Source organism: Gymnoscopelus braueri, assembly GCF_963280865.1.
Source record: "Gymnoscopelus braueri genome assembly, chromosome: 8".
In the NCBI taxonomy this organism is placed as follows: Eukaryota; Metazoa; Chordata; class Actinopteri; order Myctophiformes; family Myctophidae; genus Gymnoscopelus; species Gymnoscopelus braueri.
The window spans coordinates 13,790,432-13,809,605 of NC_137609.1; the positions used below are offsets into that span (position 1 = coordinate 13,790,432).

General features: G+C 42.0%; 1 protein-coding gene across 1 annotated transcript in view; it reads left to right on the forward strand.

Annotated features, from left to right (window-relative positions):
• Window positions 1-19,174, forward strand: part of gbe1a (glucan (1,4-alpha-), branching enzyme 1a) — a 183,382-nt gene that overhangs the window by 131,261 nt on the left and 32,947 nt on the right. Inside the window, exons 11-12 of the mRNA XM_080436613.1 lie at window positions 8,601-8,711; window positions 8,829-9,000. Of these exons, the coding sequence (XP_080292739.1) occupies window positions 8,601-8,711; window positions 8,829-9,000 (283 nt within the window). The remainder of the gene's footprint in view (window positions 1-8,600; window positions 8,712-8,828; window positions 9,001-19,174) is intronic.

The window sequence follows — 19,174 nt, forward strand, 5'->3', positions numbered from 1 at the left end:
GGTTCTTCTCTGATCTCCCATCCATCCTTTAGTTGTTCTTCCTCTCCTCACCGTCTTATCTGGGCTGCTTCTGCCCCCTACTGGGTCTAGGGGTTTGAATTTTTTCTTCTTCTTAGATTTCAACAAGCAGCTGTTGATGATTTAGCTTTGAGTATGCAGTCTTGTGATTAAGATTTTATACAGCGTCACTGTTTGGGCAGAAACCTTTTATGTCCAAAGTGGTTAAATTTCAGGAAATGGAAAAAAATAACCTGTGTTCCAAAGGATCAAATGTAGTTATTATTTAGTCACAAGCTCTTGTTAGTACTTTTCATTAGTTCAATATTTCATGAAAATAAAAAATATATATAAAAAAAACACAGACACACTTAACCACTTTCAAACATTAACAAAGACACGTTTTTTTTTTTTACATTTTTTTTTTACATTTGAACTAATAATAACAAAAACCTGTTGGACCCGTTGTGGGCTTGTAGATCGGCTATTTTCTTGCTAACTTTTGCATTTACACTATCGTACGACAAAGTAGGGCATGGCCTTTACAGGGGGGGGGGGGGGGGGGTTGAAATACGGAGATACAAGGTTTCTTCACGACCGGGACAATATGCTGTATGTATTGACGATGCAGCGTCTATAGAGACACACACACATCATGGCAGGATAACGCGTTTTGCCCCTCGTGTGTTCCTCTCGTCCCCGCCCCGTCTCATTTCCTGTCAGAGCGGAGCAGCCATAGCCATTTGATGGGTCTTTGCATACGAGGCGGTGCTGTGATGTTACAGTCTCTTTTTACTGCCTTAGCATTGATTTAGCCCAGGCTTTTCAACCTGCCTTTATCAGACACACCAAGGACAAGCCAGGCATTAAATGTGATGCCCATGGGTGTGTGAACGCACGTGTGTACGTGTGTGCGTGCGTGCGTGCGTGCGTGCGTGCGTGCGTGCGTGTGCGTGTGCGTGTGCGTGTGCGTGTGTGTGTGTGTGTGTGTGTGTGTGTGTGTGATTGTACTCCTATTGTATTTGTGAGAGGAGGGAAATGTACTCTTAGTAGAAAGCAGAAAGTGATGACTCTTTTTTTGCCAGCCCTTACTTTTCCAGGGGTATTTTAAGGTGCAAGGTACAATTACGGCTATGGTTTAAGGATAAGGTTAGGTGCACAATGGTGAGAGTATTAGGATTAGAATTAGATTTGGAAAGTGAATGTAGGGATTGGAATTGATATGATTTTATTGATAACAGTGCCATTAGCGATTGTGCTTATCGGTCTGATTATTTATCGATTCCTTTATAGAAAGAAGAAGAGTATAGGCCCACACAGGTTTTCAACTCTTTTATTATATCTGAACACAGCGTAGAAACCGTAGAGAAAAGGCATGCATGTCCTCCATAATTACATTTGAACATGTTAAAATAAATTACAATGCTCCTTTCCTTTTCAGCTGCATAGACACATGATGTCACTGACATCATGATGTCATGAGCAACTGTCAAAAAAAAACATGCTGGCATTGATAAAAGGAATTGATAAGCTTGGAGGCACACAATGTCGATTCTGAGTTAACATTCCGATTCTCTAACAACTCTGGTAGTCGATTCCCGTTCCCTATATACTGTACAGTATGTTGTGCAATAGACGTCAATAGATGGTCCTCACAAGTATAGTAGTAATACAGGAATGTGTGTGCGCGTGCGTGTGAGAGAGGCGTCGTCCATTTGCCTCCTGTTAAACCAGCCAACAGAACCCTCGTAAACATTAAAATGGCTCATATACAAAGGTGGACAGGGACACAGCTACTCTGCTGTAGCTACAATTCACTAATCTAATAGATTTCAAGGCTACACATTGAATACTCAAGTATACTAAAAAAGCAATACAAGAAATCCATAGTTGTTTTTTACATGAAGAGGAGGTACATATCTGCAATCAATCAATTCAGGACCCAATTGTGGTAGGTGTTTATGATATATAAAAAAAACATTTTCCAGACATTTATACCAGATGAGCAGTATTGGGAATCATGCTTAAAACAATACAGTATAGACTAATCAAAGCATCAACATAAATTGCTGCTGGAGTTTGCCTTGAGATCATTCATAATCCGTTTCAACTCACCAACAGAGAGCAGCCTTTTCAGTTTTAATCATTTTGTTCGCATTGCAATAAGTCCTGTACAGAGTGATCTCATCTCTCACCAGGACTACTGTTACACAGTAAAACCCCAAGTGTTCATTTAAAGGGGTATTTCACTTTCAAAAAAACTTTTGGTCATTTTATCATCTACTCAGGCCTTTGTGAACCCCCCAGACAGTTTTTAAGTTTCTTGATTAATGATTTACATATTTGATATTCATTTTATCAGACACGCCCCCTTCCTATACAAACCCATTATAACTTCAAACTCCATTTTAACCATGTTAGATTAATCAAAAACACCCGTCCTTGGTTCTGGTGACTCACCCTGCCCTCCTAATGCGTGAGGGGGCCGTGTTTTTTCAATTACTTTTTTCATTTATTTTTAATATTGTTTTTTGGAAAATGAAAAAAATAAAATACAATAAAAAATTTAAATACAATAAATGAAAAAAGTAATCGGAAAAACACGGCCCCCTCACGCATTAGGAGGGCAGGGTGAGTCACCAGAACCAAGGACGGGTGTTTTTGATGAATCTAACATGGCTAAAATGGAGTTTGAAGTTACAATGGGTTTGTATAGGAAGGGGGCGTGTCTGATAAAATGAATATCAAATATCTAAATAATTAATCAAGAAACTTAAAAACTGTCTGGGGGGTTCACAAAGGCCTGAGTAGATGATAAAATGACCAAATTTTTTTTTGAAAGTGAAATATCCCTTTAACACATACAGTGCCAAGATCCCGTCTACACGTTCTTTCAAATCCATCGCTTGAGTGCCAGGATTCATAAGAGCCTGTTTACACGTTCTTTTGAATTTTCATTGTTTAATCTGTGATCGCACGGCTGTGTTTATTTCTCATCAACACTTTCGTTTTCCACTTACGTCACACTCACCCGGAGCCGGATGTAAAAAAAAAAAATCATTTCCGGGTCACGTTGTTTTTCTCCGGTGATTTTCGGCCAGAATAAGGAAAAACACGGTTTTTCACACGGTAGAAAAGACAAACGGACAGCTCAACTTCTATTTTCTTTGGTCCGGGTGACTAACAGCCATCGTCGTAGTGTATCACGTCGTTTTCAGGCCGATCAGCGGGCCGGGAATTGTCGAAAACGTCACATCCTTTGAATGACCGGATATGACGTGGGCCTGTTTGGGAGGGGGTGAGCGAGGTGATCAATGTTTGGATGTGCTGCTCTCTACTGGTGGAACAATCGTAGGTGCTTGACAACACAATCAGAGAATGTATTTGAATGAAAAATTACAAAACAAAAAAATTAAAAAACACGCAAATTGCTGGCACAGGGGTGAGTACATTATGAATAAACTCTGGCAGTCAATGTGTTAACTCTCAGAGATAACAAGCTGTACATAAGGGTTCATTTTTATACTCCCAAAGTTAAATTAACACGCAGTATTTTGCTGTGTAAAATAAAATGCATAGTAAATGGTGCATTTATTTTAGAGCCTTTCTCCAAAGTGCTTTCCAATATGCATTACATTCACCGCCTCACACAAGGGTGGTGGATAGAACTATGCAAGGTACCAACCTGCTGATAGGGAGCAGTTAGTGTTTAAATGTTTTACTCGATGAATATTTGACACGCAGCCATGAGGAGCTGGGAATTGCACCGGGAACCTTCTGTTCCCAAGACGGCCGCTCTACCTCCTGGCTCACTGCCACCCCGTACTAACAAGTTCCTGATTCTTTTACTCTTTTTTTGTTGTTGTATTTAGATAGGACAGTAGTGAGACAGGAAACTTAAGGGCAGAGTGGGGAAAGGACATGCAACACAGGTCTCCAGCCGGAATCCAACCGGGGATATTGCGATTATATGGGCATCATGGGCCATGCACCATCCAGGCGTCCTGGAATGACCACAATACGTGGTTATTGTTTTTGTTTTGTTGTGTTAAAATACACATACAATTACTAGAAAAAAGCGTCCTTTGGCTGCTATAATTATCACTGAATTAAAGCAGCTCCTTATAAACAATGTTGTCCATTATTCACTCCTCATTACCCTCCATAACTAATGGTGCATCAACCGTCCTCTTGAGTTCATTAAAGTGCAAAGCAAATTCCAGTCAGTAGTTTTCAAGATATGTTGTTTGGGACCAAAGTAGTGAACAGACAGACAAACCAACCTGAACATTTTGATTGGCAAATATGGTGGCGATCGGAGGAATGGTGTGCCGTGCAAATCCAGATACACACACAAACACACTTATAGAATTGGGATTCTCGCTTATGCGGACCGAGCAGTGCGCACACATGCCAACGGTAGGAAATCAGATGCTAAGCCTAAATAGATTTTGGCCCAGCAAAGCATAGACGGCTCCTTATTGATTTTTGCCTCAAGATCTTTCATAACCAGTTTAAACTCTCTAGTGAGTTGCATGCAATCAGGAGCAGCATGAAACATGAAAGATGAACATGAAAGCTCTGACTGGAACTGCTGTTATTTAAGCCACTAAGGCCGGGAACGCATCTGTGTCATTTTAAGATTTCTTTGGCTATGCAAAAATAGCAGATATACAAGCTCATAGCGCGGCACCGAGTGCCACACTATGAGCTTGTATATCTGCTATTTTTGAATAGCATATCTAAAATGACACAGATGCGTTCCCGGAGTGAATGGGTTAAGCCACAGAAATGACACGTAGCCTGCAAGTTCATAAACATATCAGAGTCTTTTCTAAGTCTCTCTGTGCAAGTCCAAGTTAAGTCGGCTGTGACTCAGGAGGCCAGAGTGGCCATTTGGTAATTGAAAGTTCTTCCTGACTTCACGTTGATGTGTCCTTGAGCAAGACAAGACAAGTTCTTCCACCGTCGGTGGAAGCATTCACGTGTGTGAATGCGTGCATGTACTGCACATTGTAAATGGCTTTGGACAAAGGTGCTATAGAAATGCACGCAGACCATAGAAATGCTGATACTTTAACCAAGTGTAAAGTCAGATGAGTTTGATGAGTCAAGTCTCCAGACAGTCCCAAGTCGCTATAGACAGCGCTGGGGCCCGTGCGGTCGCACTGGGGCACGTGCGGTCGCACTGGGGCCTGTGCCCACTTGCAGTATGTTGGGTGGTGTGTAGAATTATTCTGTAGGTGCTGATTGCTTAAGATTTCAAGGCAGAGGTAAAATTATGTAGCCTGGTAAACACCCCCTCCCTCCGGAAATCTCATGCATTGCATTGCATTTGGTTTCAGGAAGGAGGGTCTGGGATTGCTCACAGAGTAAAGCTGCCCGAACCGCTGCGCATACGAACCAATCAGCGGCTGCTAGGGGCGGGATCATCCAATCACCTGCCTAGTAGCTTGAAAAAATGAAACTCCGTCTGTCATCGATTCTGCGCCCGAAGTCTCAGATGCAAGTACGCTGTGAAACAAAATGTGTGTCGCAAGCTTCTTCCATTTGACGGAGTGAGGTTAAAAATTATGCTGCTCCCAACTTGACTACACATTTCTGAAAACACGTTTGGTTTTTCACATCCAATTCCCCAGTTGACTGCCATAATAAATTATACAAGACAATAAGATATAGCCTTATCTTGCTGACTATTAGCTTTTTCAAAGGAAACTATTTTCATGTCAGGTCTTTTCTATTTGCAAAAGTAATTTTCCTCTTTACCAGCCAATGATGTTCCCATTGCATAATAATCTGGGGTGGGAGGGTTTGTGCTCAAGGATGATTTTCTTGATACTTCTGTGTTTCCAGGGAAACAGAGCTACTGCTGTGTTTTATTTCAAAAGGGTAATAAGTCAAAGTCGATCACACTTCTGCTAAACAATTATGTGTCTTGTTGCTACTGTAAGGCATTATTCTGTACAAATGCGAGCACAGCCAGGCATTTCAAATACTGCTCTCCCATTGTATATTCGAACAGCAAAATGCCCAGACACCAATTTCATTTTCCTTATCAATGTGTGACCTATCTTTTAAAGCCAGCTTTTGCTTGACTTTGTGTCTACATATTAAGGTCTATAGCAGGATAACATTGTCAGGGAAGAACAAAGACATGTTGAGATTATGATATATCTTAGCGGATCAGCTATGCTAGTAAAGACGGCAGAGGAACACTTCTGTTTCAACCCTCCTCTTAGATCTTGTTTTGTTTGAGTACCTTTGATACAATGTGGTTAGATTTTGTGAACTGTAGGGGAGAGTGAAATCACATCAGTTGGAGTTTACCCAGCTAACACGGCTTTTCCACTGCTCTTTGAAATGCCTCTGTCCCTACTCCCTTTGACATTAAGTTGCACCTTGCCGTGTGTGAGCAATTCCTGCCCCTCCCAAGCTCAACACAGGCTGTTTGACACCTTGGCTAAATGTTGCACATCAGTCTGCACTGTAAGGTCCTGAGCGTTAATTTAACTCTGAGTGCACAAATGCCATGTATATTGTGCACTCAATGTTCAAGGCTGCGATCAAGTGTGCATTTAGTACACAACAAGGACATTGTGGTGCTATGTGTCTGCTAGAATCCAATTACTAAAGTGACTTTAGTGAAGTAATGCTGACCCGTTATCATCACACATATTCACCACCAAACTCCAACTCACAATACTTATGCACACACACACACACACACACACACACACACACACACACACACACACACACACACACACACACACACACACACACACACACACACACACACACACACACTCTCAAACAGTCCGTACAGTCCATACAGTTAATGCCATTACTCTGTAAATACAACCATGTGGGCTGGACTGACTGGCAGTAATTGCTGCCCTGTCCAAACTCCAGTTTAAAAGGCTGGCTGTAAACACGGAGCGGGTGAATGATGGGTCATTGGATGTGTAAAGGACTGACTCACAGTAGAGACACTGTGGTGGCCATGCATGCAGGCTACTGTGTGTGTGTGTGTGTTAGTGATGTGTCGGTCATGATCGATTGGCTCATAAGAACTAGTTCTTTGCCGTGAGCGTGAACGAATACGTTCATGACTCGAAACCGTTGCGTTCACGGGTTCGTTCATGCCCCGCCCCCCGATCCGCAGGGTCGCACACACACACACACACACACACACACACACACACACACACACACACACACACACACACACACACACACACACAGGAGGACGGGAGCTTCTGCGTGCTTCCCGCGACAGACAGGCGGACATGCATTGCAAATTTTGTGGATTGAAATGAAGCACTGCTGTTGTGTTGTTAGTGTTGTATTCATTGTTCCTGTACAAAAGACCGGTGGTGACCAGATAGCACGACATTTAACTATGAAAGAAATACAGACAACTAATGATTGTCAGGTCACGGACAATTAACACGTTTCAGAATGAATGCAAGATGCAATCTGCACAGCCAACCACATAGTATAGCCAAAATAATAATAGTAACCAGAATGAATAAAATGTTTGAAAATAGCAGATCTACAAGCTCACAATGCGTTGTGAGCTTGTAGATTTAAAATAGGGCTAAAGTGGTAAATGTATGTTTTATAATATAATGTAATGTAACAAGTAACTAAAGTTTTCAAATAATTGTAGTGGAGTAAAAGTACAATATTTGCCTCTGAGACGTAGTTGAGTAGAAGTAAAAATACTGATAATTGAAAATACTCAAGTAAAGTAAAAACACTTTATTTATTTATTATTTATTTATATTTATTATTAATTTAAATATATTACTTCTACACATTATGTTACAAAGAAGATGGTGCAATTAGATCGTGAATGACAGTGCTGTGTTTCTGTACAGAGTAGACTGTGCAGTCATGTCAGTGTAGTCAGTGGGATCAGATGCACACAGTTTCATGCAGTTAGCGTAGCGCATCGCATACGCTCCGCCGGGACCTGAAGCGGAACTGAACGAGAACGTGAACGAATCATTTGAACGAGTCTTTGCCGTGAACTGAACGAGAATCATTCGTTCACCGAAATGAACTGTTTTTCCCATCACTAGTGTGTGTGTGTGTGTGTGTGGGTGTGGGTGTGGGTGTGGGTGGGTGGGTGGGTGCGCGCACGCTATTCACACATTGTGTGTGCACATGCACTGTATGGAAGTGTTTGAAAACATACCCATATACACACACACACACATGCTTGAAAGGTGAGAATGAATTTGAGTCAGAATAGCCTGCAAACCTTGACCTGGCACATTGATGGAAAAGCCAGACTCGCACATCAGTGTTAAAGAGGCCTCATTCTTGAACGTATAATGATGTTTGCTGCTTATGGGTGTCAGTGCTGTTTAAACCCAGCCATGACCACTGTACATGTTCATTCAGTCTCTAAATCTGAGGCAGAACAGCTAGCCCTTTAACACAGCATATTCTTTTCACCTCACCCATCTCTGCTCAGCATCCGATGTTTCGAAAGCAACACGTGGGAAGTTTTAACCCGACCAACTGTTCATCCTCCTCTCTCTCTCTCTCTCTCTCTCTCTCTCTCTCCCTCCCTCTCTCTCTCCTTTCTGTAGATCCTGAAAGAGAAGAAAGATGAGGAGTGGGACATGGGGAATATTCTGTACACGTTGACCAACAGGAGAGGTGGCGAGCCCTCCATCTGTTACTCAGAGAGTCACGACCAGGTTGGTTCCTATCTTTCCATACATGTCACACACACTATAAATGTCCTTTCTGGTGTTATGTGCAAAGTTGTCTGTCCAGAGGTTTGTCCACATGTTGTATTGTTCATTTATGTGTAGGCTCTGGTGGGGGACAAGTCTCTGGCCTTCTGGCTCATGGACAAAGAGATGTACACCAACATGAGTTCTCTCATCCCTATGACTCATGTTATTGACCGAGGTCTGCAACTTCACAAGATGATCCGACTTCTCACACATACTCTTGGAGGGGAGGGCTACCTCAACTTCATTGGTGAGTTGTGTGTGTGTGTGTGTGTGTGTGTGTGTGTGTGTGTGTGTGTGAGAGAGAGTGTGGCAGCAAGGAGGTGAAACACCGGTGAACGTCAATGTTGTTTTAGAACATCTTAACAACCGCACCACTGTTAATGTAGTAGGTGCAGATTTGAGATGCATTTACAAACTCCTACATATCATCTCAGAGCTAGGCTATAGGTGCAGACTATTTGTTTTTATATTTGGCAGACACACCCACAGACTGGTTGTTAGAGGGTTTCAACAACTTGGGATGCCCAAAAAGGAGGCAAAGGGGCTGGCAAAGTACTGTGCTGTCTCTGACATAATTGGCAGCCGCCACATATGGCGGAGACGCTGTTACTTATACCCATAGAGTACTGAGGCCCTGTTTTGATTGCAGTCAAATCCGATTTATTTCTCAAATCCGATTTTTATGACTGACGGTTCACACTGTTATTTGCAAGTGATCAGATCGGATCTGTGTGTTCAGACTGATTTAAACAACCTCAACCCAGAGCCGCCCAGCGCGCCCTATCTGCTTTGGTTGCTGTGGTAATGACGATACAACGTCATGACGTAGGCACTAGTTGCTTACTACGTTCAAGAAACGCAACACAACAGACAAGCGACAACAACAAGACAACTAAGTACAAAAAAACTGTGGAAAATTGACATGTCTCAACTCGCCATTTCTTCTGCAACATAATACCGCTATTGTTTTGTTTTCATTACGATTACCCCTCGCACTCTATAAAAATCAATTCTCGCGCTCTCTAAGGGACAAATCGAAATGTAGGGGTACCCCTGGGGGAAATGTATGTGCCCTGATATAAAATGACATGACCCTCCCTCTGAATGGAAAAATAAATCTATGACCCTCCCCAAGTGATAAAAAAAAGGATTAACCCTCCCCTAAAAAATAGCATTGACATTTACCTCAGTAAAAGTACTGTTTTATCTGAGAAAATAAATTGACCGCAAAAAGTAGCGTGGGATCGTGGAAAATCATTGTCTGTAGTGGGATTCGATCCCGCGATTGATGTAGTGCATGGAATGAGTGTCCAATGATACACATTAGCCACAAGCTGAGGAACATATGCGATAGTAAGGGGGGGGGCAAGAAGGAGAAAGGAGGGGAAGAAGGCGGGAAGAAGGGAAAAGGAGAGAAATCTTGAGAAAAAGGAAGAGAATGGATGCAATTCTAACTCAGCTCTGTCACTTAGCTTGACTCCATTATTCTTACAGATCGTTTTGGTAGGAACAGGTCAATAGGCTACAGCTGTAGAAATATTGTGCTATTAGGCTATTACAAAATATACACCCTATCTCTCAAGCACACTGCACACATAATATAGGGTAATAACAAACACAAATAGGCCTAAAATTTATTAAATAATTGTACAAGATAATTAAAAACGAAATAATGTTCCTATACATGTCGAGGTTTCAAGCCTTGAATGACGTGCATTTAATAATGATATCAAAGTGCATGAGTGAGCATTACTTTTACGTTCATTCACTTTCTGTTGATAAACATTTCCTGTGGCTGTACACAATGAAATCCCTATCTAATTCCGAGTATTTTATAAATCACTATCATTTTCTGCTACCACTTACCATAGGAGGTTATTATTCCATCAAGAAATACAAAAATATAATAAACAAAGCACGCACATCTAGAGATCAAATGCACAGCAATCAGCGCACTGAATATGGCTCCACAGGTGTTAGTAATTAAATAAATTAGTTATGACACTTAATTCACATTGGCTGACCTTATTAAATTATATTAACATTTCCAGTGCAGCGCAAACAATAAAAACCCGATCTAATTCAAAGTATTTCATAAATCGCCATCATTTTGGCCTGCTGGCAGCCCATTTTGAAGCTTATTAGGCTATTCCATCAAGAAAAAATAAATAAATATACAAAGCACGCACATCCAGATACAAGTGATCAAATGCACCAAGATCAGCGCACTGCATCAAGCTCCACAGGTGTTAAATAAATCAGTTATGATGCTTAATTCACAATGGTGGAAATTATATTCCATTCAATACTGGATTCAAAGAATGACACTGCATGAATGCATATGACATCCACGGACTGGACCAATCTCCACAGGCGTTGGTAATTAAATTAATCACTTTTGCGCAGATTTTATCGCTCTTTTATTTCATTATATTCCATTCAAAGAACACCCCTGAATGAAGGCAGATTTGTGGGTAGCTCTGGTCCATAGCATTAGAAGGAATTCTCCTTGACGCTATGTTACTTTAGAGCCGTTCCCCGCACACCCCCGGCAGCGCAGGCTGCGCAGCCTCTCGTCTTTAGTAAAAATTAAAAATACACTTTCGCTACTCACCAAAACAAAGACGGTTTTAAGATGTTGAAAGCCTACTTTCTTTAGTGGGAACACTCAGAGCCCCCGACCTCACGTCTAAAATACACTTTTTGGCCAGAAAAGAAAAATTAGTTACTCCACTGCGCCCCCTACAGATCTGGTCAATGGAATTTTTCTATTGACCAGAATGTTGGGAAGTAGGCTACCATTGAGAAAGCAACGGAGGGGTATCGTTGACCACAGTTCTCCTGAATTCAGAAAAGCTGACTATTTTATTAATTCAAATTTGTATGACCCTCCCTTGGACTCAAAGTAAAATTAGCTGACCCTCCCTCGGACTAAAATGAGAAGGCATGACCCTCCCCTATTTTCCTCCGGGCCCCCCATTTCCTAAATTTCGACTGGTCCCTAATGATGTTAGTAGCACTTGGGTCACGCTGCAACTTAAAGGTAGGGTAAGTGATTTTCTTTGGTTAAAATACCGGTAAGTGTTAAATAGTTCTATATTCTATATTTGATTTTTTTTCTGTTCAGTCTTCATAAAACTAATCTGATTCCAATCTGGATATGGAAAATCTTTTTTAGGCTGTATTTAGTTGCCAGTCTTACCAGGGCCTGAGTGACATGCTTTGATGGTTATTGTCTCATGAAGACATGATACATGATTTTGTGAATGTAACCATAACTGTACCTTTAATATTTGTGTCCTTGTATGCTCTCTTTTATGTGAACATAAATTGTTAAAATACGTGTATAGTATAATTGAAGAAATGCACATTTAGGTTATGTTTAGGTGTTGGGGCTGGAGTTATGCCAGCCTAATTTATATTTAGTTGCATGCTGGTGTTATGTAGCAAAAACAGCAGATATAGAAGTTCATAATGCGTGGTATACAGGAGTGCCTTGAGATTTTGACTTGCCTTGGACACAAATGAAGAAAAAGCAAATCTGGTATCCTAGTTATGTTGTACTTTATTTACTGTACTTGTCCACTTACTCTGGACCCTAGTCAACCCTTTGTTGACTAGGGGTCCATGACATTTACTCTGATCTTGCACTTTGTAAGTCGCTCTGCATAAGAGATTCTGCTAAATGCCAAAGTAGTCAAATGTTCTCTGTTAGAAAGTCTGTCTATTTACTGAAAGCACCAACCTTGCCAAGTCGAATTCCTTGCATGCCACAACTTTGGCAGCATGAAGAATTCTGATTCTGATCTTTGAGGATAAAAAGAGGAGGCAAGATGTGGAATTTTTTTTGGTTCTCACTTTTGCAAAGATTAGATTTGTTTTGTCACTTATATGAGTGTGAAACGGTGTGGCATAAAACTAGCACATTATAGTAAACAAACAAAAAACAAAAGATAATAAATAGAGGGCATAATGCGAGTACAAATTTAGCAGCAACAAATAATAAAATGTATCAAGTGTGTACAGAGAGAATTTATTTTGAATAACCTGCATGTGTTGGGTTATACTAGCAGTGGTGGTTAGGGATTAGGGGTCCTCTTGAGTATAAAAGTACAAGAATGTTGTGTGGATATGAGCGTGTTGGTATCTTTAGTTTGTTTGTTTGGTTGCTTGGTCGTGTTTCTTTGTGTGAGATACTTAGTGTGCCTCTCTGAATGGTTATGCTGTGTTTCTGATCTGTCTGACTCACAGGACTCAAAAGGCTTTTCATAACGGGTGGAAATGTAGTCTGTACTGAACGCCTCCTACACATACAGTACATGCACAGTACACACACCAAACCAACTACATGTTCTTCCATCTCTCCCTCATCTCCTTCCCTCTCTCTCTCTCTGTCTCTAGGTTTCTCATTTTCTTAATTTCTCTCTGTTGATGTTTGAAATATCTTGATATATGCCTCACCCTCCCTCTCTCGATATATGCCTCACCCTCCCTCTCTCTCTTAAGGGTTCAAGGTTTCTTTATTGTTACATTACGTACGGGTACACAACAAGAAAATGCCTTTGTTCTGGTTCCTCAGACATTGTAGCAGCAGAAATAATAATAAGTGTGTGTGTGTGTGTGTGTGTGTGTGTGTGTGTGTGTGTGTGTGTGTGTGTGTGTGTGTGTGTGTGTGTGTGTGTGTGTGTGTGTGTGTGTGTGTGTGTGTGTGTGTGTGTGTGTGTGTGTGTGTGTGTGTGTGTGTGTGGGGGGGCTTGTATTGCCTACCACGTGGGGTCTTGCGTCTGATAGCACACTCACTGTCAGTGTGTGTGTGTGTGTGTGTGTGTGCGCGTGCGTGCACGCACGCACACGTGTGCAACTTGCGTGTAAATATTAAATATTTACATGGGCATTTATTTGTCCCGGCTATAACTCCGACAGCGTCCAACCGCTCAGTCCCAAACTTGGCGTGTATGTCCCATATGACCCAGAGATGGCAATTAGGACCAACCGACGGTTTTCATGGACACAACAAACTCGAATATCTGTATCTGTCGGCTCGCGGGTCTGAGAAAAAGGCAGAAATTCTCAGTGAGAATAATCAAAGATTAGCAGCAGCAATATTAAGACAGTTTGTCCATTGGTCCTAGAACTTTTGTTTTGGTAACGTAACGTAACAGTAGGTATCCTACCTGACACCAGGGTCTACATTTTTCAATGAAAGAGTAGGGAGACCACCTCCAACCACAGCAAGACGTGCTAGTTATATTGTATTAACATTCTCTACATTACAGATTGGTTAAAATAAAATTTTATTCATTAAAATAAGTCCTTGGTTCAGGGTTGTAGCTTTAATTATTCATTTAAATTCAAAGCTCTATTATCGGCATTCAAATAGAACATTACTTATTGCTGGAGCAAGGTCTACAAATCCGGATGACAAAGCCAAATGACAGTAATCAAACATGATTGTAACGAAGCACATGCACTGTATATTATCCCTTTGTGTGTCTCTGTGTGTCTCTGTGTGGGTGTGGGTGTGGGTGTGCGTGCATGCGTGCGTGCGTGCGTGCGTGCGTGCGTGCGTGTGTGCGTGCGTGTGTAAAACATTATGTGAAAAAAGAGAGTTGTGTTACTTGGAATAGCTCATTCATTTTCCTGCTCGTTAACCTCGTTAACAAGCCAGGTCCGTTTAGTCTCTTGCTTTGGGTGCCCAAATAGGAAGAAACTCCTGCTCTCCAGAAAGGTGATGCATTCCTCAAAGCAGATGTATTGGTACGGTAGATGTCCTTGATACGAAGTGTAATGTTATTTCCCTCACCACATACTGTAGTAGCAGGACACTTCATGCTGCCTCTTCCCACAACCCTGTCTGCCAAACTGTTTATGACAGAAAAAGAAGTCGGGTGAATACAAATTATTCCCTGCAGTTTTCACCTGAAGAGAAGAGGTTTGTTTGTGTGTGTGTGTGTGTGTGTGTGTGTGTGTGTGTGTGTGTGTGTGTGTGTGTGTGTGTGTGTGTGTGTGTGTGTGTGTGTGTGTGTGTGTGTGTGTGTGTGTGTGTGTGTGTGTGTGTGTGTGTGTGTGTGTGTGTGTGTGTGTGCATACGTGCACGTGTATACCTGCGCGTGTGTGTGTGCATTGGTCTACATGTGTGTTATGTCACTATGGGCCTATATAGAAGCTATAATAGAGCAATGCCATTGCAGTTTATGTGACTGAGGCTGAAGGTAAGGTCCACAACTCAGCCGTCTTTAAACGGTAGAAACAAGCAAAACTCTTTTAATAGCTATGCTGTGTGGTTCTGTAGGGCAGTTGACCAAAGTTGGTCACAATTACTTTATGTGGTGGCCATAAGCATCTGTGGCCCAATTCAATAGCTAATGTGCTTTCCCAAACAATGAATTTGTCTGTTTACACTTGTTTCGGCTTTTGTGGTTGTTTCTCTGCCCCCTCCCATCTGCCCTCCCATTCTCTTTCTCTCTCACTCTCTTTCTCTCTCTCTCTCTCTCTCTCTCGCGTGTACGCGCGCACACGCACGCACACACAACACACACACACACACACACACACACACACACACACACACACACACACACACACACACACACACACACACACACACACACACACACACACACACACACACACACACACACACACACACACACACAGAGAGAGAGAGAGAGTTGCCTTCAGAATGTTTCCCTTGGGACCAATTTGCTCCCACAGCTGGCATACTGTAGGTGGTACAGGCCATGGGGCATTTACCCATTTACCAAAGTAATAAGGCTTACTACTATTCATGGGTCTCACACTCCTTAAAAAAAGCAACCCAAAAAAGGGGGGGGAAACGGAATGCTCCTCCCACACACGGTTAAAGAAGTAAAGTTTGCACTTGACTTTGCTTAAAGGGATTGTAGGCAAGTTCAGAGATAAACAAGAAAAAAACTCCAGCAGTTCGTTTCCCCGACCACCAGGGGGTGACGCAGGGAGGACTTTAAGGGTTAAGAGTTAAGGGGACTTCTAAACGAGCCATGCCGAATATAGGTTGCTTTATTCGGATACAATTCGCGGAACTGCCCGCCCCTGCCGGTTCTCTGAATTTTTATTTTTAAATAGGCTCTTTCATGACAAATTGACCACATATATGAAGTTAAACAACTAAATTCTATCCAAACGCTATCTGAAAAGTAAATTATGTGCCTCAAAAACGAAGTTTGAGAGCGTTTTAAAACCGAAAGTAAAAAGTTCACACGGACGTGCACGGATGCGCACATGCGTGCGTTAATTTACGCCCCGGACAAACATAAACAGTAGGGAAAATACGGATTTCAGAAAGAGGACTGTGTTTCAAAACACCCCAGCATCATTATATAGTGGCTGATAGAGGGGAAAAAATGCAATATATATATATAGATATTTTTCAAATTTAGGCTTAACGTTGCCAACAATCCCTTTAACTTAAGCTGAAATACCAGCCTGAGTTGACTCCAAAGGTCCCGTCCCTGTACAGTATGTAGGCAGTCTCGTTGTCATTGACAGTGCGGCCCATCACTGTCGTGTCATCAGCATACTTGATGATGACGTTGGAGCTGTGCATGGCCACGCAGTCGTGTGAGTACAGGGAGTACTGGGGCTCAGATGTAATGTTGCAAATTCTCACCATTGGTGGCTCGTCAGGAAGACCAGTATCCAGTTTCACATAGTCAGGTGCAGGCCCAGATCTCTGAGCTTTGTGTCAAGCTTGGCGAAAACTGAATTGAAGGCTGAGCTTAAGTTCACAAACCTAATCCAGGTGAGAGAGAGTTGTGTGAAGAGCCATGGGTCCAGCAAGGCAGGTATTTTGGAACGGATGTAGTTTCTCACCAACCTCTCAATCAAAGTATTTACTGACAATAGAGGTGAGGGCGACGTCCCCAGCTGATTTCTTGGAATGCTTCAGAGTGCTTTTTAGGACGCAGTCTGGGATGCCGCCTTACGGGTGATCACCCGTTTGAAGGCTCTGCATATGTCAACCAAAGAGATGATTAGTGGGCTGGCCTCCTCAGTTGGTGCTGACAACTGGATGGTTGGTGTGTAGGCGCTGTTAGTCTTGAGCTGGGTGAAAAAGGTGTTCAGCTCACCAGGGAGGGATGCAGAGGGGTTCTCTGCACGTCTGGTTCTCCCTCTGCAGTCCGTTATTGCCCGTATAGCTTGCCACATGCTTCTTGTGTCAGAGCTGTTGAACTGGTCTTCCAGTTTGACCTTGTACTCCTGCTTGGCCTTTCTGATGGTTCTCTGGAGGTCTAGAAAAGTATTTCAGAGGGGGAAAAATCAGACTTGACTTTTAAGTTCGAGGAAATGCACTGTAAAGAAAAATAAATCTCTCTTTTCTGTCTGTCTGTCTGTCTGTCTGTCTGTCTGTCTGTCTGTCTGTCTGTCTGTCTGTCTGTCTGTCTGTCTGTCTGTCTGTCTGTCTGTCTGTCTGTCTGTCTGTCTGTCTCCATCTTTCTCTCTCTCTCTCTCTCTCTCTCTCTCTCTCTCTCTCTCTCTCTCTCTCTCTGTCTCTGTCACTCTCTTTTTGTTTGTCTACCCGTCTGTCTACCCGTCTGTCTGTCTCTGTGTGTGTCCAAATATGGATATTCCCATTCATCATTTTTTGGAACCTCAATGATGAGTCTCTCATCAATGTCATGTTGAACGTGAGTGATGTGCTGGACGCGCGTAGTGAACCTGCCTACGTACTGTAGTCGCACATTTTAATCGGAATAATGACCAGGAATTTAGATCCAGTTTTAGCTGGTCAAAAGTGCAACAATCGGGTTTTGTTTCCGACTAAGACAACATGGACACTACGGTGAAAATGCAACTGTGCACCGTTTGGTGTCGGGTGTAAAATAGGGCCTTTCGTGTATATCTCATGTCTTAGGTTAAGGTTTGTCATCTGTATTCCCCTCTCCTCTGTACATGTTTCAAAAATGTCTGGGTGTGAAATTTAAGCAGCATAAATTTCCCTCAAAGCAAAGTTCAAGTGAGAGCTGTGGGATTATAAGTCCTCCCTTTCTGACGTGAATTCTAGAGAGATGCTGAGTTATATATATATTCCTTTTTTTGTTCATGTGATTTAACCTTTTGTTTAAACAAGAAAAGCCCTCAGAAATAGGGATTTCTTTTACAGACAGAATACTAAGTGCAAGAGAAGGGAAATAATGTTAGGATTGTGAATTAATGGAGAAGAAAGCCATGTCTTGGTTTTTATACTTCCCAGCTCTTTTCTCCTTGCACTTAACTTTCAGCATATTCACACAGTAGCCTATGATTTTACAGAGCTACTGATACAGAATGTCCACTTTCGATAATGACTTGTAGGCAGCTAAGTTTATTTTATGACTTTTACAATACCATTAATGTGACATTCATTCCATTACTTGGCTAAATGACCAAGATTTCTAATTTCTCTTAGTGAAGCCTTCAGCATGCATCCTCAGAACAGCATTTAGGAACGCCTTATCATTGAGGGTTTATATGTCTCTTGTAAATCTCCAAAAAGGACAAACCACAATTCAGGCCCACATGCCATGGGGATTGGTCAGCGGGGTGCAACATGTGAAGATGGGCAGAGGATCAGATGGTCTGCACTTTCTATCCACAACCACTTCCATTGCGGTACCGCGTTGACCGTTGAGTCACTCAAAATGAATAGTCTCTCTGAAAGCCTTAATCAGAGTTTGTATCTTCACATCACGACTGCAGACTAATGGATGTGTGCTTGTTTCAACAACTTAACCCTTATATCACTTAACAGGAGGATGTAAAAACATGGAAAGGTTGCAACCTGTGTGTGTGTGTGTGTGTGTCTTGTGCTCGCTCGCTCGCTCTCTCTCTCTCTCGCTCTTTCGCTCTCTCACTCCCACACACACAGAGCTGAGCAAGGAGCACAATTATGAAATTTTTCAGGACAAAACTTTCACCCTGTGCCTCAAGTATAGTTTTTTGAGTTGGCTTGCACAATTAACGTTCAGATCATCTGTAATAAAAGGACTCAAATCATCATCCTGACATCTCTTTAGCTTTTCTTACTATTCCTGAGCATATTGAGGACTATACTGTATGAATCCCACCATTTCATTGCACCTTTATGAGTTCTGCTCAAACACAAAATGTGATGGCAGTTCTAGATGCGTAATTACTAAATAGCCATTAATTCCACACACCTTGCGAGTGCAAATTGTGCACCTCTGCTTTGATGTGAGTAAATCTGACCTTCAGTGCAGTTATTGGGATGACTTGGCTGTCAGACCCTTAGGACCCTGAACCACTTAAACCCTTATACTTCAGTTGAATGGGTTCTCCCAGTCAACATTTACTTGGTCCCTGCCTTTTGTCCTTCAACACCAAATCTCTTTGATAAACATAGCACATCTTTAAGCTCACAACATGTTTCAATGCGACGTGTT